This window comes from Globicephala melas, chromosome 16 (assembly GCF_963455315.2).
Source record: "Globicephala melas chromosome 16, mGloMel1.2, whole genome shotgun sequence".
Lineage (NCBI taxonomy): Eukaryota > Metazoa > Chordata > Mammalia > Artiodactyla > Delphinidae > Globicephala > Globicephala melas.
This window is the reverse complement of record NC_083329.1, coordinates 7,379,080-7,406,662: the sequence shown is the minus strand read 5'-3', so window position 1 is coordinate 7,406,662 and position 27,583 is coordinate 7,379,080. Positions and strand designations below refer to the sequence as shown.

Below are 27,583 nucleotides of genomic sequence, written 5' to 3'. Positions count from 1 at the left end.
CCCCTAGGGTCCCGGCCTCCCTGCCCCTCCTGCTGGCAGTGCCTGTGGTTACACTCGCCCCCCCCACCCCCAGCCCCCAAACTCACTGTCCTCCCTGCGCCTCGGGTGCTGATGTGGATCCGCGTGTCCCTCTGTCTGTCGCCCCAGCAGCCTGTGCGCCCAGGGCAGGGCCCAAGGCCGGGTCCTGGCCAGACTCCCTGCCTGACGGCTGACTGCGTCCTCACGGGTTGTGATCACCGTGAACGCCCGCACGAGGCCTGCGGGGCCCCTCCAGCCTCGCGTGTCTCCCGCGCTTCTCCCGGGGTTACCTTCATCTAGAGACAGGGACGCCGCGGCGTGGAGGCGTGCGCGCTCACCCAAGGTCGCCAGGTGGGTGAGGGGTGGAGCCTGTTACGCTCAGGGCACAGATGAGCAAACTGAGGCAGAGAGATGGTTTGCCAGGGGTGGGTTTACTGCCCATTCAGATGCTCCGTCTCCATTTCTCAGAGGGCGCCTCCTGCCCACCTGCCAGCCCAGCTCGCTGTGCCCTGGGCCAGGCCGGCCCCTCTCAGGTGGAGCCGCCCAGAGAATTATCCCCTCCCCCACCTGCTTCGGAAAGACCCGAGGGAGGGGGCACCCATCAGTCTGTACAGGGGAGGAGTTGTCTGCACACCAGGAAGGCCTGGGTTCCCAAGGAGGAAGACCCTCCCGCAGGAAGGGCTGTCCACAGAGCACCTGGGTGGCCGGGAGGCCGTGAGCGCCCGCCGCGGGGAGGACCGAAAGGAAGGGGCCCACGGAGGGTGGACAGCCGGGACCAGGGCTCCCCAAGCCTTTGTTGCAGAGGCCCAAGAGGCAGCTGGTTGAGGCTCGCAGGCCACCTGTGGTCTCTGTCGCACATTTTCTTCTTTTTACAAAGTTTTAAAAATATGAAAACCATTCTGAGCTCAAGGGTTGTACGAAAACAGGCTGCCGGAGGAATGTGACCCATAGGCCATAGAGAATAGCCGCAGTGATGGGAGATAGACACCTTATATATGTGAGATTGTATGCGACCTTTTTAATTAAATTTTCGAGGTATAACATCTACCTCAAGCGTGTTACATATGCATGTTTATGTGCATAGAAAGTGCACTGAAAATGAAGAATGCATTTTCCGCCATGTGCCACCCCTGTAACCACCACCCAGGTCAAGACCTAGAACACTGCCAGCACCCCCACCCCGTTCCCCCAGGAGGGAACCATCTTCTGGCCTCTGCACGGGAGGCTGGTTGTACCCATTCCCGAACCTGATACAAACAGGTGGTCTGGTTTGGGGTCTTCGCGCCTGGTTCTCCTGCCCGTCGTGACGTCTGTGGGGGGGTGGGGGTGGGTAGATGCTGCAGCGTGTGGCGGGTGATTCACTGCGGGTGGTGTTGTCCTGTGCTGCTCTGACGTGTGCACGTACCACCCTCTGTCCCTCTGTTCTCCCGCTGATGGATATTTGTGCAGTGTCTGCCTTTTTGCTATTGCGACTGAAGCTGCTCGGAACATTCTAGTACGTGTCTTTGGTGAACATGTCGATGCGCTTTTGCTGTGTTGCACACCTAGGAGTGGAACTGTGTGTCACAAGTAGGTCCCCACATGGTTTTCCAGAGTGTGTGCCACATACAACCTTTCGCTATGAACAAGTGAGTGTTTCAGCACTGATGCAGAATAACGTGGGTCTTAATTCCCACGTTCACTGTAGACTGTCTGGATCTGGCAAGAATGAAATAGTGATCCCTTAAAGTACCTCCACTGCCACGAGAGAGCTGCTGATCCTGTGGGTGGTGGTGAGGGTCCCTGTGCACTCGTCCCCTTGTCTTGTCCCCAAGGCTCATGTTTGGGGCCTCACCTCTGGTGGAGTCATGTACCCTCCGCGGCACCTGTCTGTGAGTGTGTCGATCCCTGAGCCGCAGGGTGGCCCCGCTCGAGAAGACCAGAGGAGCGATGCCTGCCGGCCCTGGCATCTGTAGGTGGCCTCTGTGTGGAGTGGGCGCTGCCCACTGTGACCTTCTTGGGGGGGTGGGAGTGCCCAGTGGCAGCGCATGCCCTTGGAGGCTCTGGCGCCCAGAGTACCGCTGGGAATCAGAGGAACCGGGTCAGATGCCCGGCTCTGCTCTCCCTGCGGCATGGCCTCGAGCAAGTCTCTGAACCTCGCTGAGCCCCCATTTCCTCAACTGTCAGAGGGGGGCACCTGCCTCCTCCCCGAGGATGGAAGGAGAAAATGATGGGAGACGTGGGAGGGCCGTGCCTGAGGACTACAGCAGGAAGGGGGACCGTGCAGAGTCAAAGGTGGGCCCTCCTCAGTCATAAGGAGTGTCCGCACTTCCCTCCCCCTACACCCCTGCCCAGGTCCCAGGCCTCAGCAGCCCCTGGGGAGGGGGCCTCTAGGCTCCTGGGCTGTAAAAGAAAAGGTGCCGTTGCCCAGGACAGCATTTTAGGGTCACGTGCTTCATAGATGCCAAACCCTTCAAAGGGGCAACTTGACTTTAATGATGGTGTCAGAGCCAACTTCAACCACTTCCTTCCAGGCCAGGGTGGGGGCTTCCGAGGTGAGGGCCCGGTGCTGGGAGGGTGCCGTGTGCTTTCCCAGGGCGCTTGGGTCAGACCTTGGGGTAGTCGGAGTGGCCCCTAACCCCGCCGAGCTCCAGCCCGCGAGCAGTGGGACGGCCCTTCCTGTCGCCAGGACACCACGCTCCGGTTCACAGCCCTCCAGGCTGCCCCCGGCCCCCGGGATGAGGTCCCAGTTCCTCCCGCAACTGTCAAGACTCTGGGGGACGTGGCCTGGAGCCCAGCCCGAGCCCCTCCTCCCTCCTGTGGCCGGGGCCCCAGCCCCATTGCAGTTCTCCTCCGCCTCCATGTGTCCACCTGGAGCCCTGCTCTGCTTCAGGACCCAGCCCGCAGCCCCCACCATGGAGCACCCACACGGGGTCCCCTGGGTGCTGCACGGACCCCACAGGCACCCACACGCGCCGTGTGGTCTCGCTCCCCTTGTCCTCAGCATCCAGTGGGACCTCAGGGAATCCAGCAGGGCCTGGATGAAGGCTTTGGGAGCTTCTAGCCCCCCAAATCTCAGCCAGAGAGCAGCTTTGCCAGGAGCCTTCCTCTGCTGGGTGGGAGCAGCCTCTGCGGGCGCTGAGCAGATGGTACATGAGCCCCCTGGGGTTTGGGCAGGAAACTCAGAGAGAGAAGGACCGAACTCAGGGCCCCGCTCTCAGAGGTGTGATCCTTCTGCTGGCAGCACGGACGGAGCAGGGGCCAGTGGTCACCGCGACGGGGCTCCGAGCAAGCTTCCAACGGGAGGGGCACAGGGAGGAGTCTAGGTGGACGGACAGTCAGGAGGGACGTGTGTGTGCTCTTGAGTTGCGGCGGCCGGGCCTGGGGCGTGGGGAGGACAGGGACAGCCGTTGGCCAAGACCAGCCTGCCCGATGGGGCACAGAAGGGCCTGCAGGTCTCCCGAGGGCAAGGCCGGGCCCGTGCCAGATGCTGGGGGGCAGTGGCTTCGCAGGGGTCACCTTGGGGTTACTGATCCACTAACCTATGGTCCTGCTCTCTGCAGGCCCAGTGACGAGCACCACCCGGAAATAAAGGCTGATGGGTATGTGGACAACCTGGCGGAGGCTGTGGACCTGCTGCTGCAGCACGCGGACAAGTGACAGGCTTTCTGGGAGGGCCCCTAGCCTCCTGCCGCCCTCTCCTGTGCCCACACCATCCGAGGCACTGCCCCCTGGCCTGGACGGGCAAGCGAGAGGGTGCCAGCCAAGCAGTTCTGGGCTGCCCTGCCCCTGAGCCACCAGCCCCTCCTCCGTCTCCTTCTGCCGACCCCCCTTCCCTCCTCCTCTCCGGGCACACCTCCCAGCCTCCTGGGTGAAGTTTGATCCCCACCTGCTGGCCCAGCCCCTCCCTGTGCTTCCCTAGTGGAAGTCAAGAGGTGGGGCACAGCTGTCGAATCCCCAAACCCATTCTCTCTCCAGTCGGCCAGACCTTTCAATGCGCTACCGAATCGGACTCTGGCGTTTGCCCCCTGCCTCTTTTCAAACAGCCCTTGAGTTTTAGGGAGGCGCCTGGAGAAAGCGGGGACTCCCAAGCAGAGTCCTTGCGGCCAGAGCCGAGCCAGCCTCCCCGGGACTGCCCAGCGGCCCCTGCCCTCACCTGGTGTCAGAGGGACCGCTCAGCACTCCCCACGAACCCCCCAAACAATGCAGCCCGCCATTTCTATCCCAAGTCACCTCTGGAACCCAAATGGAGCGGCTCCCAGGGGCACTTTAAAGACTGCCGTCCTTCGAGCAAGAATTGTAAGCTCTGGAATCCAGGTGGCAGGTGGAGGGTACCTTCTGGAGCCTGAACTCGATAGACGTGAATGTGTCACACCCAGGAAACTAACGGTTAAATCAACTCTCTGCCCTGACCCACGGCGACTCCGGCTCTGACTGCGCGGGGTGGGCGGCAGGGAGGAGGCACCGTCCCTGATCCTGCCCTGGACTTGAGCCCCTGCACGTCAGGGGGCCAGGGCCCTGAGACACCTCGCCTGCCTCAAACCCTTTGTTTAACAGAGGGGGAAACTGAGGCCCCACGGGGACCAGGTGCACAGGGCAAGCGTGGGCCTTCCCTCACGCAGCAGCCCGAGGTGGCGGGCAGTGAGCCGCGGGCTTCCCAGATTCACTCACGGCCCAAGTTTCAGGTTTCAGCATCGATCAGCAGAACAGATAACTTGAATGCTCTGTTTCTCCCCAAATCCATCCAGAACCCACTGACAAATCTCGGGAGACTCCTCGTGAAAGAGGTCGTGAGTCTTCCGTCACGGGATTTCCATTAAACGAAGGCAGGTGATGATAGAACGCTTCGCCCTGAACCTGAGTCCCCAGCACGGGAGCAGGGCCGGCGGGGGTCTGTGCGGTCCCCAGGGCTTGCCCGCCAGGCCGGCCACCATTAAATCAGGATTAGGAAGAAACGGTGGTAGCTGAGTCTCTTCAGCAAGATGAGGCCACCGGCCAGGCTCGGGTCACTGGCTTGCAGGGGAGGAGGGGCGTTTGGCCTGTTAGCTGGCAGATATGCAGATGGCCTGCCCCTGGACGGAGTCCCCTAATTCCAGCTCGTTAGGTGACCAGCGCAGTGTGGGCAGCAGGCACCAGGGCTCGGAAGGCGACTGTGCGGGGACGGGCCTGCAGCCTTCTGTTGGGTTTGTTCCCTCTTTTCTTTCTTCCTTTTTCGTGGGCTGCCCTTGCCTGCTGTCCTCAGCAGGGGCTTGCAGGCAGGGCAGTATGGTTCTGGAGGAAGGAGGCTGGGGGGGTCCCGCTCTCCATGGACAAGTGGAGCCTCCCCTTGCGAGCTGCTGCCCAGGAGTGAGGACGGAGAGGGACTCGGGCAGCAGGCGCAGACCCCTGCTTTGGGTGGAGAACACGCTGCCCCCCCGAGCTGTGGGTTCTGTGAAGTGGACACTGTCATCTCCCCATTTTACAGGTAAGGAAACTGAGGTGCAGGGAAACTGACTTGCCTACGGGCTGACGGCTGGCAAGGATAGAGCCGAGGCTCAAATCAAGGTCTGACCCTGCATCCCATGCCCTTCCTAGTCCCTTCCACGATCCCTCCACAGGGGATGACCTGCGGTGGTCCCGGTGGCTGTCTTTCCAGGCGAGGAGCACCTTGGCATCCTCCCAGTGGAGATGAAATGTGCCTCGGGATTGAGGTCCAGCCCTACTCTGGGGACGCCATGTACCCCCGAACCTCAGCTATCCTATCCTTCCCTGAGCCCTGCCGGGGACCAGGCCCGGCCAGGCCAGGGTGCCCCGTCGCCCCACTGGGGATGCTGACCCCTCTCCTGCTGCGGCGCCGGGGACTGCCCAGAAGTGAGGATGACCTGCCTCACCCCTGGGTCCTTCCAGCTGTCGGGCCCTGGCCTGATGCCCACCCTCCTTCCCCACCCCCCAAGCAGGACAGTTCTCGGGCCAGAGATAGACGGAGCCACAGGCCACAGGTAGGGCTGGAGTTCAGAGCTGGCAGTGGCCTGAGGACCTGTCTGTGGTCAGGAGATGCGCCCCAGATCTGCCACAGGGCCAGCAGACACTCCAGGCTCTCGGGCCACCCAGCAGAGCTGCTGGAAGGGGGAGGGACGGGTGGGGCAAAGGAGAGGGCAGGACGGGGGCACAAGGGCCTCACCTACCCCCAGATCTCCCAACTCAAGCGTCCACATGGTACCAGCCCTGTGTGAAAACCCGATTCAAACTGGGTTAATCCAGCAGGAGTTTATCATCTACGAGGCTTCCAAATCCAGGCCTGGCTGGATCCGGGTCCCAAGAAAGTCCCAGGCTGACCCTGGGGCAGGGCAATGGCGGCTCCAGCCAAACTCGCACGGGAGAGGAGAGGGGCATGGCACCAGGAGGGCATCCACACCATCCTCTCGCTGCCCTGCCGGGAGCTGGGAGCCAGGCTGAGGGGTCCGAGTCCTCGCCGGCAGGTGTGTGCCCACCATGGGGCCCAGACAGCTGCGGCGCTTCTCTCCTCCTCAGATCAGGTGAACGAGGTCCCTGCAAAGGCCTGGCCTACCCGCTGGGCCATGCCTGCGCCTCTCGGGGGAGCGGGCGGGCAGCGGCAGGAGGAAGGGGCACAGGGGTGGGGACGCTGGGAGGGACACGCGTGGGCGCCTGCTGGGCGCTCACGGTGCCACCTCCACCCAGCCTGAGTATCCACTAGGTCCCGCCTTCCCGCTCAGAACTGTCCCGCTTTAGATGAGAAACAAACTGGACACTTTGTATCATCTCATTTTTTCTTAAGTTTTGATTTTTTTAAAATAAGATTATAAAAGCAATATGTTACTATAGGAACATGAACAGAAAAGTTTACAAAGGAGCCACACGGGTCACTCAGAGCCTGACCACTGTTAGTATCTGGACACATTTCCTTTCACCCCTCTTTCCACATGGAGATAAATGTTTTATCACAGTCTGGACTGGACTGTCTGTCTAGTGTGGTACTGGGGTTTTTTTAGTGTTGATTCTCTCATTTAAGCCCTGAGAGTGTTACAAGCCCTGTCTGCATATGAGGAGGCTGCCTGGAGTCAGCGTATGTCCTGGTGGCCCATGTCAGCTGCAGGCGGTCCACAGCGGGGCCAGGCCCAGAGACCTGCAGCTGGACCCAACGGCAGGGCATCTGAGCTGCTGCCCAGTGAGCCCCAGAGCCTGTGCCCAAGACGGTGTCCTCCCCCTGCCACAGGGGAGGCACCACTGGGTGAGCTGAGCCAGGGAGATAAGGCTCCACCCGGGCCATGGCCCGACAGAAGGGCCGGCGCCAGCCCCAGGTCCAGACCCGAGCACAGCCAGGGTTGTCACCTGAGCGGGGCAGGCAAGGAGCTATTAGGGCTGTAGGTCCATCCGGGGCCACTCTGTGGAAGCCTCCCCTGCCAGTCATGGGGGACGCGAGGCTGGGTCCCGGGGCCCCTGGGCTTTGGGGCTGCAAGGCTGCACCTCACACCCCCAGCTTCTGCCACAGCAGCCTTGCTTCACCTGCTTCGTAAACTAGACGTTCATGGACCATTTTGTTTGAAGAAGGAGCGGCTGCTAAAGAGATAACAATAACAGTCTGGACGGGGTGCTCTTGTGTCTCGTTCCCAGGGGGGCATCCCCTCAGGACCTAACAGATCTCCAGGCAGAACCTCTGCGGTCAGATGATGTGGGCCAACCTTGGGTTATAGAAATGACAGAAGCCTCCCTAAGCCTGTCCTCGAGGCTGCAAACATCCTGGTCTCCTGAGCTTGGTTAGCGAGGGGGTCCCTGACTTGGGGGCCAGGCACAGGGACCGTGTGCCCTGGAGCCCACTCTGAGCTGAGCTGTGAGTGCTGGCGACCCCTCGGCCTGAGCAGCACAGATCTGAGCCGTGCTGCCCTCCGAGGAGCGTGGGGTCCCAGCCTCCGCCCCCTCCCTGGTGACCCTGGTGGGCAGGGGGCCCCGCAGGCCCACAGGGCTCCAGGCCAGGCGCCCTGCAGCAGTGCATCCTGGAGCAGCTGCTGCGTGGCCTCGCATGGCAGGCATCTCCAGCCGGAACACACAGGTACGAACCGTCCCGGTGCTGGGGGCCCCCGCGATCACAGCACCCCCAGCGTGGTCGCGCACAGCCTCCTGCACCTGAGCCTCTCGACAGCTCTGAGATGTCCACTCTCCCCGTCTTACAGACCTGACCCTGCGGCTCGGAGGGGATAGAAGGGCCCAGGCTCCGCCCGTGCCAGTCCAGAGCGAAGGGTCCCAAAGGCAGAGGGGGGACCCTCCGATCTGCCACACCCAACAGAAAGCACACAGCCGGCTCCCGGCAGCTGGGTATTGAACCAGGAAGCTTTATTTACACAGTAAAAGTAACAAGCAAATTCCTGAGAGACTAGAGCGGCTCTAGTGCAAGACAGTCGCGGCCCGTGCGGAGGACAGGCTGCGGTGGGTGGAGGTGGGGGACAGACCCAGCGCCTCTGCACCCAGCGCTTCGCCCCGGGCAGGGGCCTGGCCCAACACTGCCCGTCCTGGCCGCCACACTTCCTGAGGCTCCCCAGTGCCCACGAGGTACAGCTGGGAAAGCGCACACGGCCCGAGAAACCGCCGACTCGCCGTCCCCGCGCCCCGGGGCATCGCCCACCCCCGCACTGAAACACAATTTCTTTGCCAAAGAGACTATGCTAGAAGGTCAGACTATCCTACCTAGGCTACAAGATCTCCGCTGCGGTCTGGGATTTCTTTTTTTTTTTTTAATCTTTTTCTCTTTCAAGAGGAATGGTTTTTTCTGGCACCAGTGGGAGGGGTCGGGCCAACTGTGTGGCCGTGGCAAGACGCGGCACAACTGCCTACACGGAGGCACCGCCCTGGCCGGGCTGCCGCCCCAGCGCCGGGGTGGCGGGGTACCGCTCGCGCCCCAGGCCGCGGGGCCTGAAGCGGTCATCGTTCGGGTGACCGGCCCCGAGGCCAGAGCACACGCGACTTGAGCCTGCGGTGGGGCACCCAGGGCTTGCGCTGAGGGCCCCGGCAGTGCCAGCCAGAGCGCGGAAACGAACACGCCAACCCTGCCTGGAGACCCATTTGGATGTTGGGTTTGTTTATTTTTCTAAGGTGGACTTCTCCTTTATTTAAATTTTCTTTCCGCGTACAAATTCACAAGACTTTCCTGCTACAAAAATTTTGCTGAAAAGTAAGGCTTTCTGAGAATGAAAATTCATATGCATGATCAGAACAAGCTCTCCTGTGGCCTGGATGTCGTGTCTGCCTGTGGGCCCTGGGCTGGACCCCGGCCTCCACCGTAAGGCAAGAGGGTTTGCGGTAATGTAAACGGCGAGGCTGTGGCCCTGGCCCCCGGCCCGGCCCTCACAGGCAGCAGCCCGTTAGTCCAGCGGCTCTAGCAGGCGCTCCCTCTGGAGTGAGCAGGGATGCCCCGGGACAGGAAGCCCCCCCTCCCCACCCACGACCCCGTTCTAGTCCTTCAGGGCCCCCGGGGCCGGCGGACGGCCTGGCACCGCCCTCCCTCCCGGCTCCGAACTTCCTCAGAGGCAGGAGTTCATGGGCTGTAAGAGGCAGGGCCCCAGCAGAAGTGAGGCTTGCGGGGAGCCCACCAGGCCGCCTGCTGCCCCCAGGGGCAGCCCGCTGGGGTCAGAGGATGCCTCCCTCCAAGACCAAATTCCCGGTGCCAGAGGAGCAGAGCACAGATGGCCTCTGGAGGTGTGGCAGCACCTTCTAGACGAGGTCTGCTGCCTTCAATTAAGACCGACATGAAGCCACTGGAAGGCCGTCTCTTTCTCTGAGAGGGGTCACTGGCCATCCTCTCCCCTCCCTGCTGCTGTCGTGGGCTTTGGCGAGGAGCTTCGGTTGGGGCAGAACAGCCAAGAGAGGCCTGAGGTGGCTGGAAAGGGCCAAACCCTGCCTTGGGCTGGGATCCCTTCTGCCTTTTGGGTTGACAGGACCAGCCTGCGGGGAGGTGGGGACGATGGGGCCACTGCTTGTCCTTCCCTGCCACCAGGCCTGGGAAGGGGGGGAAGTGACTGGCAGGGTCCAAGGGCGTCACCTGCGCCACAGGCCCGTGACACCCACCCACCGCCATGTGCCCTCCCTCCTGGCCCCGAGGAGAGGCCCATCCTGGCTGAGTCTCGCCCCTGTCGGTGGGTGAGGGAGGCGGGATCCTGCTTGTCCTTCCCCGGGAAGGACTGCTGTCCTGCATGCGCCCCCTATGGCCACTCTTGGTGCGGCCAGGTGTCAACACCTCCCACCCCAGGCTTTCTGAGGCCGAGGGGCGCCAGCATGTACTCTGTGAATTCATACGTTGGTCGCTGGACGCCACCGAACAGCTGCCCTAGCCTCCTCTGGATCAGCTCTAAGACGACGGGCCACCAAGCAGGGGTCAGGTGAGACGTCCTTCCCCACCAGAGCCGCCGGCTGCCTCGTCCGACTCCCCAGGGGAACGTGCCTTTGGAGGGACCTACCCAGCGCCCGCACACCCGTTACGCTCTACAACCTGAGGCTTTCAGCACAATCTTGGGGGGCCACGGAGTTGGGATTTTCTGCAAGCATCTTATGGCTGACTTTTAAGAAAAGCCAAGTATAAATGAGAACTTGAGCCCCCTCGCTTCTGATGTAAGAAAGTAAAGGTTTAAGTAAAGTTTCCCAAACATTGTCTCTCTCCTCAGTGGAAAGAAAGTGAGAGCTACTTGTACTCGACCTGCAGCGGTGAGGCATCCGCCGTGAACAGATGAGCAGGGGCAAAGTGACTCCGAGAGAGTCTCTGTCGCGGCAGCGAGCTCCGGAGAACGCACAGATGTGTTTAGCCTCACGGGAAAAAGAGCCACTCGCTCACAAGCCGACCCAACTGCTATCGTCTGAGGAAGGCGCCAAGCTGCTAAAAGCCAGATTCCAAGGCAGCAGAGCCCAGGGGGCATGTGTGCAAGCGGGGCTGGAGAGGAGCTGTCTGGGAGGGAGACGTCGCGGGGTGGGGCGCCTCGGCAACCCCGGGGGGCGGGGGACGGGGGGGCCCGGAGCCGGGGAGGGTACGCGCGCGTCTCGCTCTATGCCTGCGGCGGGGAGAGGCACTCGCCACCCTCTGCTCCCCGGCCCACCTGGCCCACCGACAACGAGCCTGCGCGTGAAGGCTGCGGGGCCCCAGAGCGGCCAGCAGACGCCCTCCGTCCTGAAACGAGCGCAGGGCCTGGGGCTGTGCGCCTGCACAGAAGTCCTGCTTCCTGAGGACGTTTTCAAGAGGTCGCCCTTTTACGGTGACATCGCTCCACTCGCCTGACACTCCATGACAGGTTGGTCACGGAGAGTGGCTGCCAGCTGCCGACCCTGCCAGAGCGGCCCCCAGAGCGGCAGGAGCCCGGGCCAGGCCGTCCACGCCGCAGGAGGGGCTCGTGGCTCTGCCTTTGCGGCCAGCAGAGCCACCAAACGTCTCCCCAGCTAGACGGCCTCTAACGAGCGCCCCGAGTTGTTCCCTGGACCCTGAGAGTCCAGATGTGGAGGCCGCCCGGCAGCCCAGGGCTGCTGTGCCCCGCACTTGGCATTAAGGCTAAACGGTTCTGGTGTCACCACGGAAGGAAGCGTCTCCCGACCCCGCCCAGGCCCCAGGTGGGAGGCCTGGGAGAGAAGGCACGGAATACGACTGAGGGAGGGAGGGCGCTGTGGGCCAGCTCCCCCCCCACTGAACCTGAGCAGGAGGCCGAGAAGGGCCGTGACCCCAGAGGAGGGACCCGAGCCCGGGCGGAAGCACACAGAACGGGCCAGCCCTGCCGCAGCGCCACGGGACTGCCCAGCGGGGACGGTGGGACGCTTGCGCCGACATCCCACAGGAAAGAGGGGGAAGGAGACCGAAACCAAGAAGCTTCTCTCCCGGCCGTGGTAGCTCCACGGAGCGTGGGTGCGGTGCTGGTGAAAGGCTGAGACCCTGCACCGCGGGCCCGGCCAGGCGCCCGGCGGGAGAGGGGTGGGGGGAGAGGTGGCAGGAGGCCTATGGATTCTAGCGCACCCCCTGCCCTGCCCGCCCCGCCGCCAGCCGGGGCCTCTCAGTTGTTCTCTATCTGCTCAATGTCCAGCTCGCCGTCCAGGGAGCAGGGGCTATTGCAGACAGCCCCGTGGTCCCGCCAGGCCGTGCCCGGCTCCCCACGCCCACCACAGCCCTCGCCGAGGGCGCAGCCACCCGCCTCCTCGCAGCACGGCTCCTCCTGGCAGGCGGGGTGGTCGTCCAGGGACGGGGGCAGAGGCTCGGGGATCGGGGTCCCGGCGGGGGTCCTGCCCCCCGTGCCCGAGGCCGAGAGCAAGGCGGTCCAGGACCTGGTGCTGCTGACGTGGAGGGCGAAGGGGCTGTGAGGGCCACGGTCCTCCGTCCCCGCGCTCAGGCAGCTGAGGCTGCTGAAGGTCTGACAGTTCTGTGGGGGAGACAGACACACACGTCACTCAGGGTCACGTTCCTGGAACCGAAGGCCCGCACGCCCCAGCCAGCCAGGCCCAGGCCCCTGGGGCTATCTGCTGGTGGGCCCGCCGGGCAGCAGAAGACCACCCAAGTCCCGGCCGCTTCCCCGACCTGGACAAGGACAAGGATAACGTATGAATAAATACCCCTGGCCGGTGAACACCATGTTAATAAAGAAAAAGCGGGGTGCAGTTATTCATCTGCAAATTGGCAAAGAGGACGAGCTTGCTAACAACCAGTTCTGGGGGCACTGCGGTGGGGTGGGGGGGGCAGGGGCATGCCCAGAGCCCTTCACACACGACCGTTCTGAAAACGGATCTGAACACTTCATCAGGCAATTTCACTTCGAGAATTTTTATCTGAAGAAAACAATCCGGACGCATGCAGAAATTCAGTGACATGAACATTCCTCGTCACGCTGTTAAATTGAAAAGAAGAAAGTGACCCAGATTCCCTGCGATAAGGGTTCCATAAAGCATGTCTTTTCAGACAAGGGAAGCCTCTTTAGCCATTAAAAGAACACGGCAGGAGTGGATTTACTGACGCAAACGGAAACACCGCCAGGCCGCACTGCTGCACAAAGGGGGCACGGTGCCCATGCCACCCTGTCGCCGTGATAGGAGGGGACATGGGCCAGGAGGGTTGGCTTGACATCCACGTGGTGCACATCAGAGCCACCCAGGGGGCCGGTTTCCACGTGAGCCCTGGGCTCCTGTGCTCTCAACAGGCACTCAGGTGACGGATGCTGCAACCCTGCTGGGGAAGGGGCCAGGCTCACAGCTGGGGGCCGCGGAGACACCCCTCAGCCTCCCTAGGCCTCAGCTGCCTCATCTGTAAGAGGCGAGTGATGGTCCCTGCCTGTCCCACAGGGCCCTTTGAGGCCCCGGTGAGAGAATGTGGCTGCCCAGGGCTCTGCACCCGTAGGCTCTGCCTCTGCAAGGGGCCAGCCTGGAGGAGGCAGCCTAGGGCCTGCCCGTGGCGGGCAGAGCTTGAACACGGCCCAAGGGCGCTTGGGGCCACCCACTCACAAAAGGGGGCAGGCCCGGCACAACGCACCCACGGGTTCAGCTACACAACAGCTCTCCCAGCTGAGCAGAGTCAGGACGGAGGGCTATGCAGACGAGGGTGCCCACGGCCCAGCCCCACCGGTCCCCAACAGGACCAGCAGCAATGCTGTGCCTTCTCGGGACGAGACAGGAGAGACGTGTGTCGAAGGCAGCAGGAGGGAGTCCGGGCTCTGGCTTCCTCCCTGCACACGCTGGGGACTTGGGGGCGTGGGGAGCACCGCACGTCTGCCAATGCCAAGGTCACAGGCCTGTCCTGAGGGCCCCCGTCCTTTCACAGGCGGCAGTGTCCGTATGTCACTTTGAAATAAAGGTGACCACCGGCTGTCACAGCGAGCAAGCCGCTGCACCAGGCTTGGCGGATGGAAAACGAAAGGCACCCTCTCTAGAGGGAAGTGGCCGGACCTGCTGCGCGCGCTCACCGTCCCCGCCGGCGCCACGGCGGAAACCGCTCTGATGGGTTTGCTCGTTTTGGAATCCTTCGATTAACTGAGAAAGGGACGCTGGGGTACTGGCGGAGTGGGGGGCTCTGGGATTGAGGAAAGAAGGGCTGGGCCACCAATCAGACCTGAGATGCTGGCCCAGGTCGTGGTGGGAGCCAGACTGGGGACCCTCGCGGTGCCCCTCCTGGGCCACGTGGGGCTCGCTGAGGCCCCAGGCCTCACAGGGCATGTTCCCTCCGCTGCCACAGCAGAGGGCCGGACGCAGGTCCTCGTGCAAAATGGCCCCCGAGAGCCTCCGTGTCCTCAGGTCAGAACACAAACCTAACGCTGTGTGTGGGCAGAGGCCCCAGATGCCTGCACCGGGAGGGTCCCTGGGCCCCCTTCTGCCTCCCAGCCACTCTCCTGACTGGCCTAGACCTGAGCCAGGACGAAAGGAGAACTGGGTAGAGAGACAAGGAAGAGGGAGGATGGCTCAGCCCGGGCCTACAGAAGCAGCGGTGTGTAAGGAATTTCCGCGAATGGCAGTGTGACCCGTTACAAATAATAACGCCCAGCGTAAACCCAACGTGCTGTGAATGGGTCACAGGGGATGCCGAGACCCTGATGCCCTCAGCCCCACGAACATGCGTTAACTAAGGTGCAGGCGGCTGCCTGACTTCACGGCAAACGTGACGGCGTGTGTCTGGGCACTAGTCATGTTAAACTGCAGCCAGCCAGCAGCAGGGTGCTGGGGACCCCAGCTTGCGGGAACCTTTCAGAGACGCTGCTTTTGCCTCAAGCATGCCCTGGCGAGGGCTGAGGTCAGAGAGGCTGTTACAGTCCTGGGTTCCGCCACACACAGGCCTGATGGCTTCAGACAAGGCCTTCCAACCTCTGGGCCTTGGCCCACCTGACAAATAAGGGCTGGGCGAAGGGCACCCGGGCGATCCCCGTTCTGAAAGTCTGGAATAACTGGGTCCTTTTTGCTTTGCAGCAGGGCAAGAAGCTGCAAGGTTTGGTTGGTGAATGTTTGTCACAAGCAAACCCCAGGATGCCACTGAACCCCACCCTCTGACAGTCCTCAAAGGCACCTACCCCTTGGCTACAAAGCCAGTGTCACGTTGAAAACGTTGTTGACTCAAAACTCAGCTGTTTCAGCCACAGTGAAAACCTGCTGAATGTCCCAGCCGGTGGCACGCCCCACCTGCCGGGGAGGAATGTGACCTGCACAAAGGGGCAGTGTGTGTGTCCTGCCCAGGCTCCATCCCAGGAGGGCCCATCCTGTGTTGGCATCCAGGGCGCGGCCCTGGGGGCAGGGTCCCGCCCAGCCTCTCCTGGCGGCTCGCGCTCCCCAAAGCCCAGCTCCAATGCAAGAATGCTGCACAGGCCTGTTGGAGGCCTGGAGGCCTGTGTGCCCTCAAAAACGTCTGGGCAAAGCTGCAAAGCTTCGAACAAGTTCAAAGCACTGTGTGAACATCTTTCCAGGGTGAGATGGCTGCTTTGGGACAGACAGTCCCCCCTATGCCAGACCCGGCCCTGGCCCAGGGATGGGCCGCCTACTTGGGCACGAGCCTGACCAGGTAGCAAATCTCAGGACCATCCACTGGCCTCAGGCTAGTGGCTGGAGACACTGCTCAGCACCCCAGTCCTAGAGTCTGGAGCAACTTTGGAATGGAGCCCCTGAAAGTCAAGTTGCTTCCATCAGAACTGCCAGGCCTCAGGTACAGGCAGCAGTGTCTCAGCCCACCCACCCAGCCTCCCCAAGTCAGAAGCAACGGCCCCTTCTCTGCACAGCCCTTCTGTGCAGATATCTGCTCCCATCCCCTCCTTCTGGGTGGCAGGCCCCTGGCCAGGCCCTGGGTTCAGCCCCGCTGGAACTCTGTGCAGCCGTCATTGCAGACAGAGGCCCACCAGACCCGGGTAGTGAGAGCACCCCGAGGGCCGGGCCCGGCTCCCGTCCACACCCGCCGTCCACACCCAGCCCCAAGCGCCCACACTGTGAAGAGGCCGAGGAGGACGCAGCCCCTCGCCAGCTAAGGGCACCTCTGCCTTGAGCTGCAATCTGAAAACCAAATCCCCCCTCGGGAACCTCACATTAACTTAACGGACTCGGCCCCGTCCTTCTGTGCACGCCGGCCACCACCCACCCTGCCGAGCCTTGGGCCATGAGCTCCGTCCCCTCCCCAAGTGCCAGCCTGGAGCAGGCAGCCCAGGGCCAAGGGCAAGGCAGACTGGGGTGCCGTGGCCGAGAGCAGGCAGCGGCAGCCCCCTTTCTCCTGGTCGTCTTGCCCTCAGGAGGACAGGCTGTTTTCCTCACTCCCGTCTCCCTGGGCCCCATCCTGCCCTTGAACCGGGAAGGCCTCGGGAGCGTGGTGCGCGTGGCCCAGGGGAGGAGCGCGGGACGCAGGGTCTGGGGTCGGAGGAACTCGCCCAAGACTGGCTCCTCCACTGACAAGAGTCGCCTCATTGGGGAAATGAACAGTCGTCACTGGCCTGGCTGCCTCCCTGGGACATTGCAAGGGTCCCACGAGAAAATGGATGTGAAGCGGGGCTGCTGGGGCCCCACCTGTGGAAGCCCGTTCCCCAGCGCCTGGCACAGCTCCCCTGCCCCTTCCTCCCGGGGCAACCCACAGCCAGGGACTGGCCGATACGGGTTCTGGAGCTGACCTGGGCCTGTTACTGATTTTTAGGGAACCACCTCAGATCCCTCTAGAAAGAGGGGCATAAACAAGCCCAACCAGCCAGGGAGAACGAGCAGACCGGGTCCGCGCCTGGCCCAGGCTTCTGGAGCCTTGCAGCCACTCTGCTGCAAGCTGCTGGGCTAGGGCCCTGGCTAAGCGGAGGCATTTCCTCCCCCAAGCAGACACTTTCATGAGAGCAGAATTCTCCAAGTATCAAGAAAACGCCAGGCCATGAGAGTGGCGAGGGGCCTGGAAATTTTTTAAGCCTCACTTGTGCTGGAAGCCGGCACAGAGACAACCAGGGCGGTGAGGTATGTGGTTTCCTGGGGTGGCGGTTTTGTTTTGTTTTTTAAACTATCTCAGGAAAGAGAAAAAGGCACCGGCTTATTTGGGGCCTATCTTTAATCCATCTTTGGTAAATCGGAGTTTCCCATGAAGGCTGGACTGTCTCTCATAGGAAGCCCCAGAGCCCAAGGGGTCAGGCGGTGGGCTGTCCCGGCTCGGAGCTGCGGGTCTGGTGGCGGGTGTCAGGCAGGTGCTGGAGGTGGCCGAGGGTAGCGGGCACAGCTGGCCCTTCGCTCCCGGCATCCCATCACCGTGCTCAGGCCCCGCCCAGCTCCACTTCCTGCTCACTCGGCTCTGTGTCGGGCCCAGCCCGTTTCTGTGACATGCTCATTACCTTTGGACCCCACACGATGCAGCCCTTTTAAGCCTGGACTGCTTCCCTACCTCAGGAAGAAGGGCAACGCCGGCCACTTACAACCCAGATAGGGAAGCTGGGTCGCCGGGGCCTGAAAGCAGAAAATGAAGTTGCCTGAAGGGAGGAGCCTCTGGGGCCCAGGGAGCACCTCGGACTTGGCACTGGACACTTGAGGTTCTTCCCAGATCACAAGTTCTAGAATCAAACGGCCAGGGGAGGGCAGGACGTATCTGAGGGGTGGAAGGATGGCCCTGGCAGTTACTAGGAAGCCCCTGCCTTCCTGGGCCTTTTCCCTCAGCTCACTGCTGCAGAGGCCACAACTGTTTCCTGAGCAGCCGTCACCTGGCAGGCGTCTCCTCATCCACTAGACCCCTGCAGGACCGTCATCCCCTGCAGAAGCAAGCCTGAGCCCAGGTGTCCCCTGCTGGTCCCCTGCGGCCCCGACCCCGCACCCCACCGCCTGGCTCAGGGGCCGGCTCACAGAGGGTGCTAGTGCAACCCGGTGGGGTGGGAAGGAAGGACCCGCTGGGTTAGCCCCGGGAGCTGGACTGTGTGTCCGCACAGCCCTAAGGTCCTGGGACGCTGTGGGCATGTGCTCTGAATGGTGGCCAACCCCGTGGTCTGGAGCCCCCCTCTGCCCAGGCCACATTGTGGCAAACGCTGTTTCTGCACCAGGCCCCGGGTGGCAGATGGCCCGTCTGGACACAGAAGGTGCGGAAGCCGATGAATGGCAAGGGGCCTCCCGGCAAGCTCACAGTTAGAAAACAAACATTTTCTTTCTGCAGCGTGCATCCTGGCCAGCACACACTCAGAGCAGGGCTTGTAAGAACACCTCGCTCTCAGCTTGCCGTGGAGGGAATTCTCTGCCTGACAGAAGTCGAGGGACCTTTCCAAAGCACACAGGGCGCTGGCGGGGGGACCAAGGCTAACGCACTGCCGGGACGCATGGGGACCCTGGGGGCGGCTTCTGCACCAGGACTGGGGGCACTGAAGGTGGCTCCAAGGCCCCAGAGGGGACGGCGGGCCCTGGGTTTTGTTCAGCTGGCTGGAGCTGGGTGCTCCAAGGGCCATGTCAAGGCACAGGGAGACAGGACTGCAGAGTATTGGGACCCTCTCAGCCCAGCCCTCCATTCTCTGTTCAGATATTGGCTTCCAGAGAAAGGGCATGCTTTTTGGGAAAACGGGCAAATCGCCAATCAGTCTAACAGACTTATCTGCAAATAGGCAGACGGAGGCCGAGAGAAGGGAGGAGACGTGCCCCAAATCCCGCAGCTGGTTGACGTGCAACCATTCCTCTTGACTTCCGGGTCAAGCTCAGGAGAACGTTCGATCCTCAGGCAGGACAGCGGCCAGAAGAGGCTGGACAAGCCTGGGCTGGAAGCCTGGCCCTCTGGGGGCCCTGGGAAGTCCTGAAATTTCTCAGCCTCAGTTTCTCATTTGGACAATGAGGCTAATATGAGCCCCAAATGAAGTCACAGGATTGTTTGGAGGGTTAATTGCATTGAGACCATGTAGGAGGCCAAGGAGGCGCTTGGCTAACCTGAGCTCCCTCCTCCCCCTGCGCCCACCCCGCCGTGCTCAGGCTAAGGTGGGGGCCCGGGGCTCTCCGTGGCCAGCGCTGCACAGCCGAGGGGTCAGGGGCTCGGCTTTGGGAACAGAATCTATGCTCTAGATGGTCAAACCCACTGTCCTTTTCAACCAAAACCTGCTTTCAAAGGAGCCAGAAGACATGCCAGCAACACGAAAGGTGAAATCTCTAGGAATAAAAATATAAGAGAGAGAGAAAAGAGACAGGGAGAAAACCTTACAGAACACAAATGTGGGCTTGAACAAATAGAGAGACATCCTGTCTGTGGACAGGAAGACTCAACCTCAAAAAGGTGTGAATTCTCCCCAAGTTAATTCAGAAGTCTAACACAATCCCAATCTACAACGTCTACAGCAGCCCTCCCCCATCTCAAGACAAGCTGATTCTCAAGTTTTCATTGGAAAAATAAACAGGTGAGAATAATCAGGAAGCCTCTGCGAAGAACAATTAGGAGAGACTAGTCTTACCAGATGCTAAAACATACTACAAAGCCTCAAAATTAGGAGTATACTACTATATGAGGACACACAGAGACTAATGAAATAGAAGAGAACGTTCTGAAATAGCCCCAGGTTAGCATATGATAAAGGTGGAATCTCAAAGCAGAGAGAGAAAGATGGAATTTTCAATAGCTGGTAAGGAGACCAGTGGGTAGACATATCAAAAAAGAAAAAAAGGGCTTCCCTGGTGGCGCAGTGGTGGAGAGTCCGCCTGCCGATGCAGGGGACACGGGTTCGTGCCCCGGTCCGGGAAGATTCCACATGCCCCGGAGCGGCTGGGCCCGTGAGCCATGGCCGCCGAACCTGCGTGTCCAGAGCCTGTGCTCCGCAACGGGAGAGAGGCCACAACAGTGAGAGGACCGCGTACCGCAAAAAAAGAAAAGAAAAAAACATGTTGTCTCCATATTCATACCACATACAGGATAAGCTCCACATAGACCGAATACTGCAACATAAAACCATAAAACACTAGGATGAAACACAAAATTCCTTTATAGCCTTTCTAAAATCCAACATTCAGAGCCATAAAAGAAAGAATTAATAAATTTGATAAAAAAATGTATACACGTCAAAAAACGCTAAAAGCACTGGTGGGATTGTAAAATTGTGCAGTCGCTTTGGAGAACAGACTGGCAGTTTCTCAAAATGTTAAACACAGAGTTACCACAGGACCCAGCAATTCCACCCCTAGGTATGTACCCAAGAGAAATGAAAACACATGCCCATACAAAAACATGCACATCAACGTTCACAGCAGTATTATTCGTAATATCCAAAAAGAGGGAACAACCCAAATGTCTACCAATTAGCAAATGGATAAATAAAATGTGGCAGGAATATTTTTCGGCCATAAAAAGGAATGGAGGGACTTCCCTGGTGGCGCAGTGGTTAAGAAGCCTCCTGCCAATGCAGGGGACACAGGTTCAATTCCTGGTCCAGGAAGATCCCACATGCCGCGGAGCAACTGGGCCCGTGCGCCACAACTACTGAGCCTGAGCTCTAGAGCCCGTGAGCCACAACTACTGAGCCCGCGTGCCACAACTACTGAGGCCCGTACGCCTAGAGCCCATGCTCTGCAACAAGAGAAGCCACCGCAGTGAGAAGCACGCGTACTGCAAAGAAGGGTAGCCCCCGCTCGCCACAACTAAAGAAAGCCCACGCGTGGCAACAAAGACCCAATGGCACCAAAAATATAAAATAAATTTAAAAAAAAAAAAAGGAATGGAGTTACTGACACATGCTACAACATGGATGAACCTTGAAAACATTACGCTGCTCAGTGAAAGAAGCCAGTCAACGAGAGACCACATTACTGTATGACTCCATTTATATGAAATACCCAGGACAGGCAGATCCAGAGAGACAGAAAGTAGATTAGTGGCTGCCTGAGGCTGGGGTGGCTAAGGGTGAATAGTGACTGGCAATGGGTATGAGGTTTTTTTGGGGGGGATGATGAAAATATTCCAAAATTGACTGTGGTGATGATTGCACAATTCCGTGAACATACTAAAAACCACGAAAATTGTTTGCTTTAAATGGGTGAATTGCATAGCATGTGAATTATAAAGCTGTTGAAGAACGCCAAAAGCAAAGTCAAAACACAAAGAACAAATTAGAAATAAACATTTGCAACTCATAGCAAGACAAAAACTAATCTAATATAGAATCGAGAAAAAGAGCGACACCTCAACTTTTTTTTAAGGGCAAATAAATACAGCAGAGGACATACGAATGACCTTTAACTATAAGATGCTCAACTGATGAGAAAAATGCTAACTAAGATGACACAGAGAAACCATCTTTCACCTATCCGGTTGGCAAAATCCACATTTGACCAGAATCTGTCGAGGCGGCGGTGGGGAAATGGACCACCTGAGGCACCCGTCGGTGGTGTGGGGCCCCCTCGTGTCACCTGGGCAATATCCTCCAAGACGACAAGTGCGTACAACCTGCAACCCGCCACCCTAGTGGCAGGATGTGCCCACAGAGGGTACACCTGCAAGTCTGAAAGGACCCACAGGCAACACAGTTCACAGCTGAGAGGGCTGCCCCCGGCTTGGGAGTCCGCAGCCGGGGCCTGGGAATGAAAGTGGGCACGTCCACACAACAGACCCTCCTGGTGCTGGAAAAAAGGCGGCAGCGGCTCGGCTCTGACACAGAAACACTTCCAGGGTCTATTATTTAAGGCAGCCAGTTTCAGAAAACTAGACGTTAGCATGCTATCTTTCGTATATGAAAGGAGAATAAAAGAAGAACCTTCTTATTTGCTTGTATTTTTATAAAGGATTTCTAGAAGGATCACAGGAAACAAATAAGGAGTTAACCTGAGGCCACGGGGGATGGGAGGGATGGGAGCTACACTTTCCCTGTATACTGTTTTAATTTTTGAACATGTGAATGTACTATCAAAAACTATGTGTATGTGTTTATTTTAAAAAGAAAGGACACTCTAAGTTAGGAATGAGGAGGATGACTCACAGGCCAAAAACTCTTACTGAAATGGTCACTCAGATTTTGAAAAAAAGAAGTCCCCCTCCCACACCATCTCCATATTAAAATCATTGTAATGTTTCTCCACCAAGTCCTTTTTGACTTTCCTTTTCTCCTTTTGGCAGGAACAAGGCTTATGCATCACAAAAACAAATGGCACTTTGCAAAACTGCAGACAAAAAAAAAAACCCCTCTACCGGGTTCCTGCATTTAATAATCACCAAATTAAATCTGAGTTACACACGAGCACAAGACGTGAAAACATCAGGCAGGGCCAACCCTTGAACGGCAAACAGGCCACACATGTGCCAGACATCTGCCTGTGGGCAGTCGGCTGTTCGGGCCTTTTCCCGGGGCTGGTAGGCGGGCTCATAAACACAGGCAGGGGGAAATCCCTGGGAAACATCTCACTGTTCTAAAGGTTTGCAGGGCTCCCCGCCTGCCTGGTGGAGGCTGGCCTGGGGTCCTCGCTCCATGGGAGAACACTGCCGGGCCTTGTGGGTGACCCAAGGTGGGGCCGGGGCTGCTTTGCACCCAAAACCCCAGCTTTCCCCAAACAAGGCCCGTCTCTTGGACCGCACCCACCTTGCCCAAATGGGCCGGTGCCCGCCATTCAGAGCCGCTGCCCGGCCCTGCCCCAAGGCAGGGCAAGGTGGCTGCTTGTTTGTCAGAAACAGTCTGGGGGAACGGCCCCCGCGTGTCTGCGAGAGGCTCGGTGCCGAGGACGGGCGTGTGGGCCAGGTGTCTGCAGTTGTGGTGCGTGTGGACACAGAGTCCCCACTTCCACCTGTCAGCATATTTCCACACCTGGTGAACACACGAAAAGCAGAGAATAAGCTCAAAGTGTCAGATTCAGCTGGATTTCCTTTCTATTTGGTGCGGGGGTGGGGAGGGGAGGATCTTTTCTCCCCTCCTTAACGATAAAATATAAATCATACAGAAAGGCAGGCAAACACTGTGGAAACACGACTGATTTCTCTGCTCCAACAGGCCTCAGCACGGAAAACCCCTACAGCCCCCAGTCCCCAGGCCCCTTACAGACTGCCCTCTCCATGGACAAAGTGCTCCCCTCCCGCTGGAAAGGACCACCAGGTGCCCTGGCCTCACTCCCACCCTCTCTGGTTTGCTTCCACGCCTTCCAAGCTCTGCACCTCCAGGCCCCTGGCCCCTGACTTCAGGGAGGACCGTGTCCGAGCAGGGCCCAGAGGCCACCTGCATAGCCGGGATCCAAACCACACCACTGGCTCCTGTGTCCACGTTGACATCAGTGGCACTGGAGGAGTGGGCTTCACAGCAACGGCCACTTGGCACTGATTCCCAGCTAACCGGCCCAGGCCAGAGGGCCGGAGAGGAGAAAGAAATGCACGACGTCCCCATGTCTGCTGTCTGGAACCTCGGCCGTCTCCCAAGGCCAAATACTGGAAAATCCAAGTAAAACTTGCCACAATCAGGCTGAACTCCAGGCAAACCCAAGGCCAAGAGAGCCTACACCAACCATCTTAGGATAATCCCAGCACCCCTCGGCTCCTGGGAGCCAGGACCCTAGCCGGTCCCAGACAGCACTCGCGCACGGAGCCTGAGGACGTAGCCAACTGGGAGGGCAGGCTCGGGGAACAGGGATGGGCTGGAGGCCCCAAGCGAAGGGGCCTGTCCCCACCGACTGGACCACCCACAGGGCACCCTGGTCTGTCCAGGTCCGCTGAGAGGGATATGGCAGGGCCACTGGGACGAGGCCCCAGAGGGCCAGTACACAATGTCTGGCTGCCCTCACTTCCACGGCATCAAGGGGGGTTCCCCTGCCAATCCACAGGGGCTCCTCATTGGTTACAAAGCTGGCCACGTCACAAGCCACAAGCCCCACTCCCTTGCTCTGTGACTTGGTCCAAGGTCAGGGTCCAAGGGCGACGGCTCCCCCAGGGAGGCACTGGGCCCACGTGGGAGAGCGAGCCCCGCTGGGACATCAAACACAGGGTCTGGGTGCAGCTCCAGGGTCTCAGGCAAACCCTGCTCCCCTCACGGCCTCCATCTGTCCTCTGTCCTGAGACAGGGTGGTCCCCAAGGACCCCGCAGCAGCCTCAAGCAGAAGGTGGGAGACGACAGGCAAGCCCCAAGGGCAGTGTGGTATCCAGGACACCCCTGAGAGGGCGTGGTCACCTGGCTCCAGGCTCCAGCCTGTCATGTATTGGGTGTGTCCTAGGAAAGTCCTGGGTCCACGTACACAACGAGGGAGTTGTTAGTCCTGCATGAGCCTGGCTGTCCCTGCCCTGCCCTGCCTGCGCCCTCCCTGCCCACGCAGGCTCCCTGGACGCACTAAGCTCTCCTGGGGGTGCCCTCCCTCAGCCAGGACTATCACCCCCTCGATAAGTCGCTCTCCCCTCACAGCCCAGCTAAAACACCCTCCCCGCCCCTACGAGCCCTCCTGGAGCCTCCCTGCTGCACAGGCTGGCTGGCAGGGTTCTGGAGGGCTCGGCCAGGGAAGAAGTCTGCTGGCCGCACCTCTGATGCCTGGAGGAACGGGGTTGGGTGGCTGAATGAAGAGTTGGAAATGGTGATCCACTTGGGGTGGAATCCTGCGTCTGCCACTACGTGTTCCCTCGGCCTCCTTGTGCAACCTGAGTGTCTCTTTCCCCATCTGTAAAATGGAGAAATAAAACTGCCCTTGTGGGGCTGTAACGGGGCTGAAATGAGATCATAACAGGGCCCGGCTCAGCGGGATCTCCACACCACATTACAGTGTCCAGCTGCACCAAGACGGAGGAGGAGGGCCGGCCCTGCCCCGAGGGGCTCAGGCAGAAGACACAGAGGGAGAGAGCCCTTCACCCACAGCTGTCCCAAGCGGAAGTGACCCGTGAGAGCAGAAATCCCAGGCGTGCTGGGGAAAACAGAGGCCGCACTGGCCTGTCCTGGACACCAGAGTTCTGCGGGGGCGAGGAGGGGCGGCTGGGCCCTGCCAGCGTGTCCCAGCATGCCTGGGCAGGGCAGGTGGCCACGGACGTGCCCGCTGGCAGCGGGTGTGGCAGGACATTCCTGGGCACATTCCACCTCTGTGGGCTCGGCTGTCCCTCCTGCAGAGCCAGGGCTGAGTGGCAGGGACACCATGTGGGGCTCTGGTGGTCCCGAGCCCCGGAGGCCCCATTAGAGGACTGCCTCTCCTGAGGCTCGATCTCACCTGGGGCAGCCCGGACACTCAGTTACAGGACAGGGTGGGGGGCTCACGCCGGACTCTTGCCCACCAGGCACTTTTCCTGGGATGGCCTGTCCTCTCACCCGTCTAAGTCACGTCTCTCCAGCCAAATCCGTCACTGCAGCAGGGCAGGGGCCTAGCAGAGGCCCAGGATCCCTGGATGGAGTCCCAGCTCTGTCCAGAGCCCCAGGGGTGACCTGAGGTCTCATCCCCCTTGGAGCCCGGCTCCTCCAAGCTGCAGTGAGGGACGACAGGGGACAACCATGGGAGCCAGGGAGGTTGCAAAGACCTGGGAGCTTGCGTGGTGCTCGCGAAGTTCTCTGGATGCTTGTGGCCACCAGCCCAAGACTCCTCAGTCTCTGCTGCCCAGGGAAACTCGGTCAGGGAACCCCTAGTGCAGGGGCTCTTGGGCTGAGGGGTAGGGGGAGCAGGCTCGGCATTCTCCACCAGGACCAGGACAAGCCCACCCCAGCAGGAGATCCAGATTCCAGGCCAGGAGCAGGCACCCAGGAGACTTTTTTTTTTTTGCAGTACGTGGGCCTCTCACTGTTGTGGCCTCTCCCGTCGCGGAGCACAGGCTCCGGACGCACAGGCTCAGCGGCCATGGCTCACGGGACCAGCCGCTCCGCGGCATGTGGGATCCTCCTGGACCGGGGCACGAACCCGTGTCCCCTGTATCGGCAGGCGGACTCTCAACCACTGCGCCACCAGGGAAGCCCCCAGGAGACTTTTTAAAAAATATATTTATTTATTCGTCTTTACCTGGTCTTAGTTGCGGCATGCGGGCTCTTAGTTGCGGCATGCCGGATCTAGTTCCTGGACCAGGGATCGAACCCAGGCCCCCTGCATTGGGAGTGCGGAGTCTTAGCCACTGGACCGCCAGGGAAGTCCCTGGGAGACATTTTCACAAAGCGCACTGGAGATGCCAAAGAGGCTGTGCAGGGCACGTCCTGAGCGGCACAGGTGTGGCCCGGAGCATCACGCCCTGTGCCACCAGACAGACACAGGAGCGGAGTGTGTGCTGCTCTGAGTGAGTCTGGATAAGCCATTGTCACTTAGAGGCGTGATGGAATCACGATGCCTACCTCGTGGAAGACCCAGCTCAGGGCCTCAGTGTGCTGACAGAATGCACTTCCCACTTGGAGGCCTGACCGCAGGCTCCGGAAGGGCTGGCCAGGGTGGGTCCCTGTTTCTTTGACTTTCCCAGGGACACACCTCAACATAACCGAATTTCCCGACAGGCTTATTTTTTTCCTTTGCTATTTTTTCCCTTTTGTTCGTTACTGTTTAAGTGCTTGACAGGACATGCAAATACGGCACTGGCATCTCGAGGCATCTAGAAGCCCTCGCAGTCACTTGCCAAGTGAATACACCTGAGGTGGATGCCCGGGGCCAAGCTGGGTGAACCTCTCGCTCCATTATCTCGTCATCTAATCCTGAGAGGCGGGCTCTGCCAGCACCTCTGCCTACAGGCAGAGAGACCCAGGTAACTGGGCAAAGTCCCACGGGGCCTGGGGTGGGCCAGGCTCAACCCCGGCTCTGTCTGTGCCCTTACCCATCACTCTGCACCTCGTGGCTGCCAGAAACGCCTGAATCCGGGGTGGAAACCCAACCTAATTTCTACCCCCCAAGTACCCCCAGCAAGGCTTGCCTACTACTTGGTGAGAATTCCCAACTACAAAAGCCAAAGGCCCTTATGACAGCAAGGGCTCCGAGACGGCCCCGAGAAATGTGCAGGGCCCGGAGAAGCCCTAAATCATTCTTCCATCCAGACATTTCTTCACATAAAGAGAAAACCGACCCACAAGGTTGCGCTACCGTAAATTCCACCTGTCATCCCCTGGAATCCTGCCTTGTCCCAGGAACGAAGTCAAGGCATTTCTGGGGGTTCTCATGTCCTAGCAGCCGTGGAGCCTCTGACGGTCGTAGAACTAACGTCTACTAAGCATGTTCCCTGAGCTTCCCAGGGTTATCCCACTGAACCCACACGACACCCCCGAATGGGGACGGGGGCACTCCTGTCACTGGAGGCTCGGGAACTTGCCAAGGCCACACAGGGAGTAAGTGGGGAGGATATGAACCCCGGCAGTCTGACCCTGAGACCAAGGGCCCGAGTGCCGGAAGGAGAGGCAGCGGGAAAGGACGCGGCCTCCCTGGTGCACACGCCAGCAAGGCAGCAGCCCCGCCAGGGGCCAGAGGGTAGGGTGTGCCCAGCCTGGCCCCACACGGGCCAGGCCCTCAGCTAGATGGGAGAAAGGGGCAAAGGCCGCAAGTGTATAACTGCTGCCTGGAGTCACCCCAGGTGATGACGTGTCAGGGGAAATGCTGAAAGTGCCAAGGAGGCAGATCCACAAGAGGAACCAGCCAGGGCCCAGCGACAGCGCCTGCGTGCACACAGAACCTGGCATCTTCCCAAGGGTCCCAGCTCGGCCCCTGCTCCCTTCTTCCCCTTAGATGTAAATTAGTTCACGTGTGTGTGCATGCACACCGCACACACAGACACACACAGCTCCGCCATCTTGCAATCACTTCAAGG

General features: G+C 60.0%; 2 protein-coding genes across 14 annotated transcripts in view; one reads left to right on the top strand and one right to left on the bottom strand.

Moving 5' to 3' along the window:
* LHPP (phospholysine phosphohistidine inorganic pyrophosphate phosphatase) overlaps nucleotides 1–20,603 on the top strand; it is a 149,355-nt gene extending 128,752 nt beyond the window's left edge. For 2 of the 13 annotated variants that reach the window (XM_060285998.1, XM_060285989.1), the window contains exons 7-9: nucleotides 3,561–6,512; nucleotides 7,609–8,044; nucleotides 8,166–20,603. In XM_060285998.1, coding sequence (XP_060141981.1) covers nucleotides 3,561–3,569 — 9 coding nt within the window. In that variant the 3' untranslated portion in view covers nucleotides 3,570–6,512; nucleotides 7,609–8,044; nucleotides 8,166–20,603. Of the gene's footprint in view, nucleotides 1–3,560; nucleotides 6,513–7,608; nucleotides 8,045–8,165 lie in introns of those variants that run through there. The other 11 variants (XM_070043842.1, XM_060285997.1, XM_070043841.1 and 8 more) reach the window with 11 other exon arrangements.
* Nucleotides 94–27,583, bottom strand: part of FAM53B (family with sequence similarity 53 member B) — an 85,477-nt gene continuing 57,987 nt past the window's right edge. Inside the window, exon 4 of the mRNA XM_030832002.3 lies at nucleotides 94–12,374. Within this exon, the coding sequence (XP_030687862.1) occupies nucleotides 12,012–12,374 (363 nt within the window). The 3' untranslated portion in view covers nucleotides 94–12,011. The remainder of the gene's footprint in view (nucleotides 12,375–27,583) is intronic.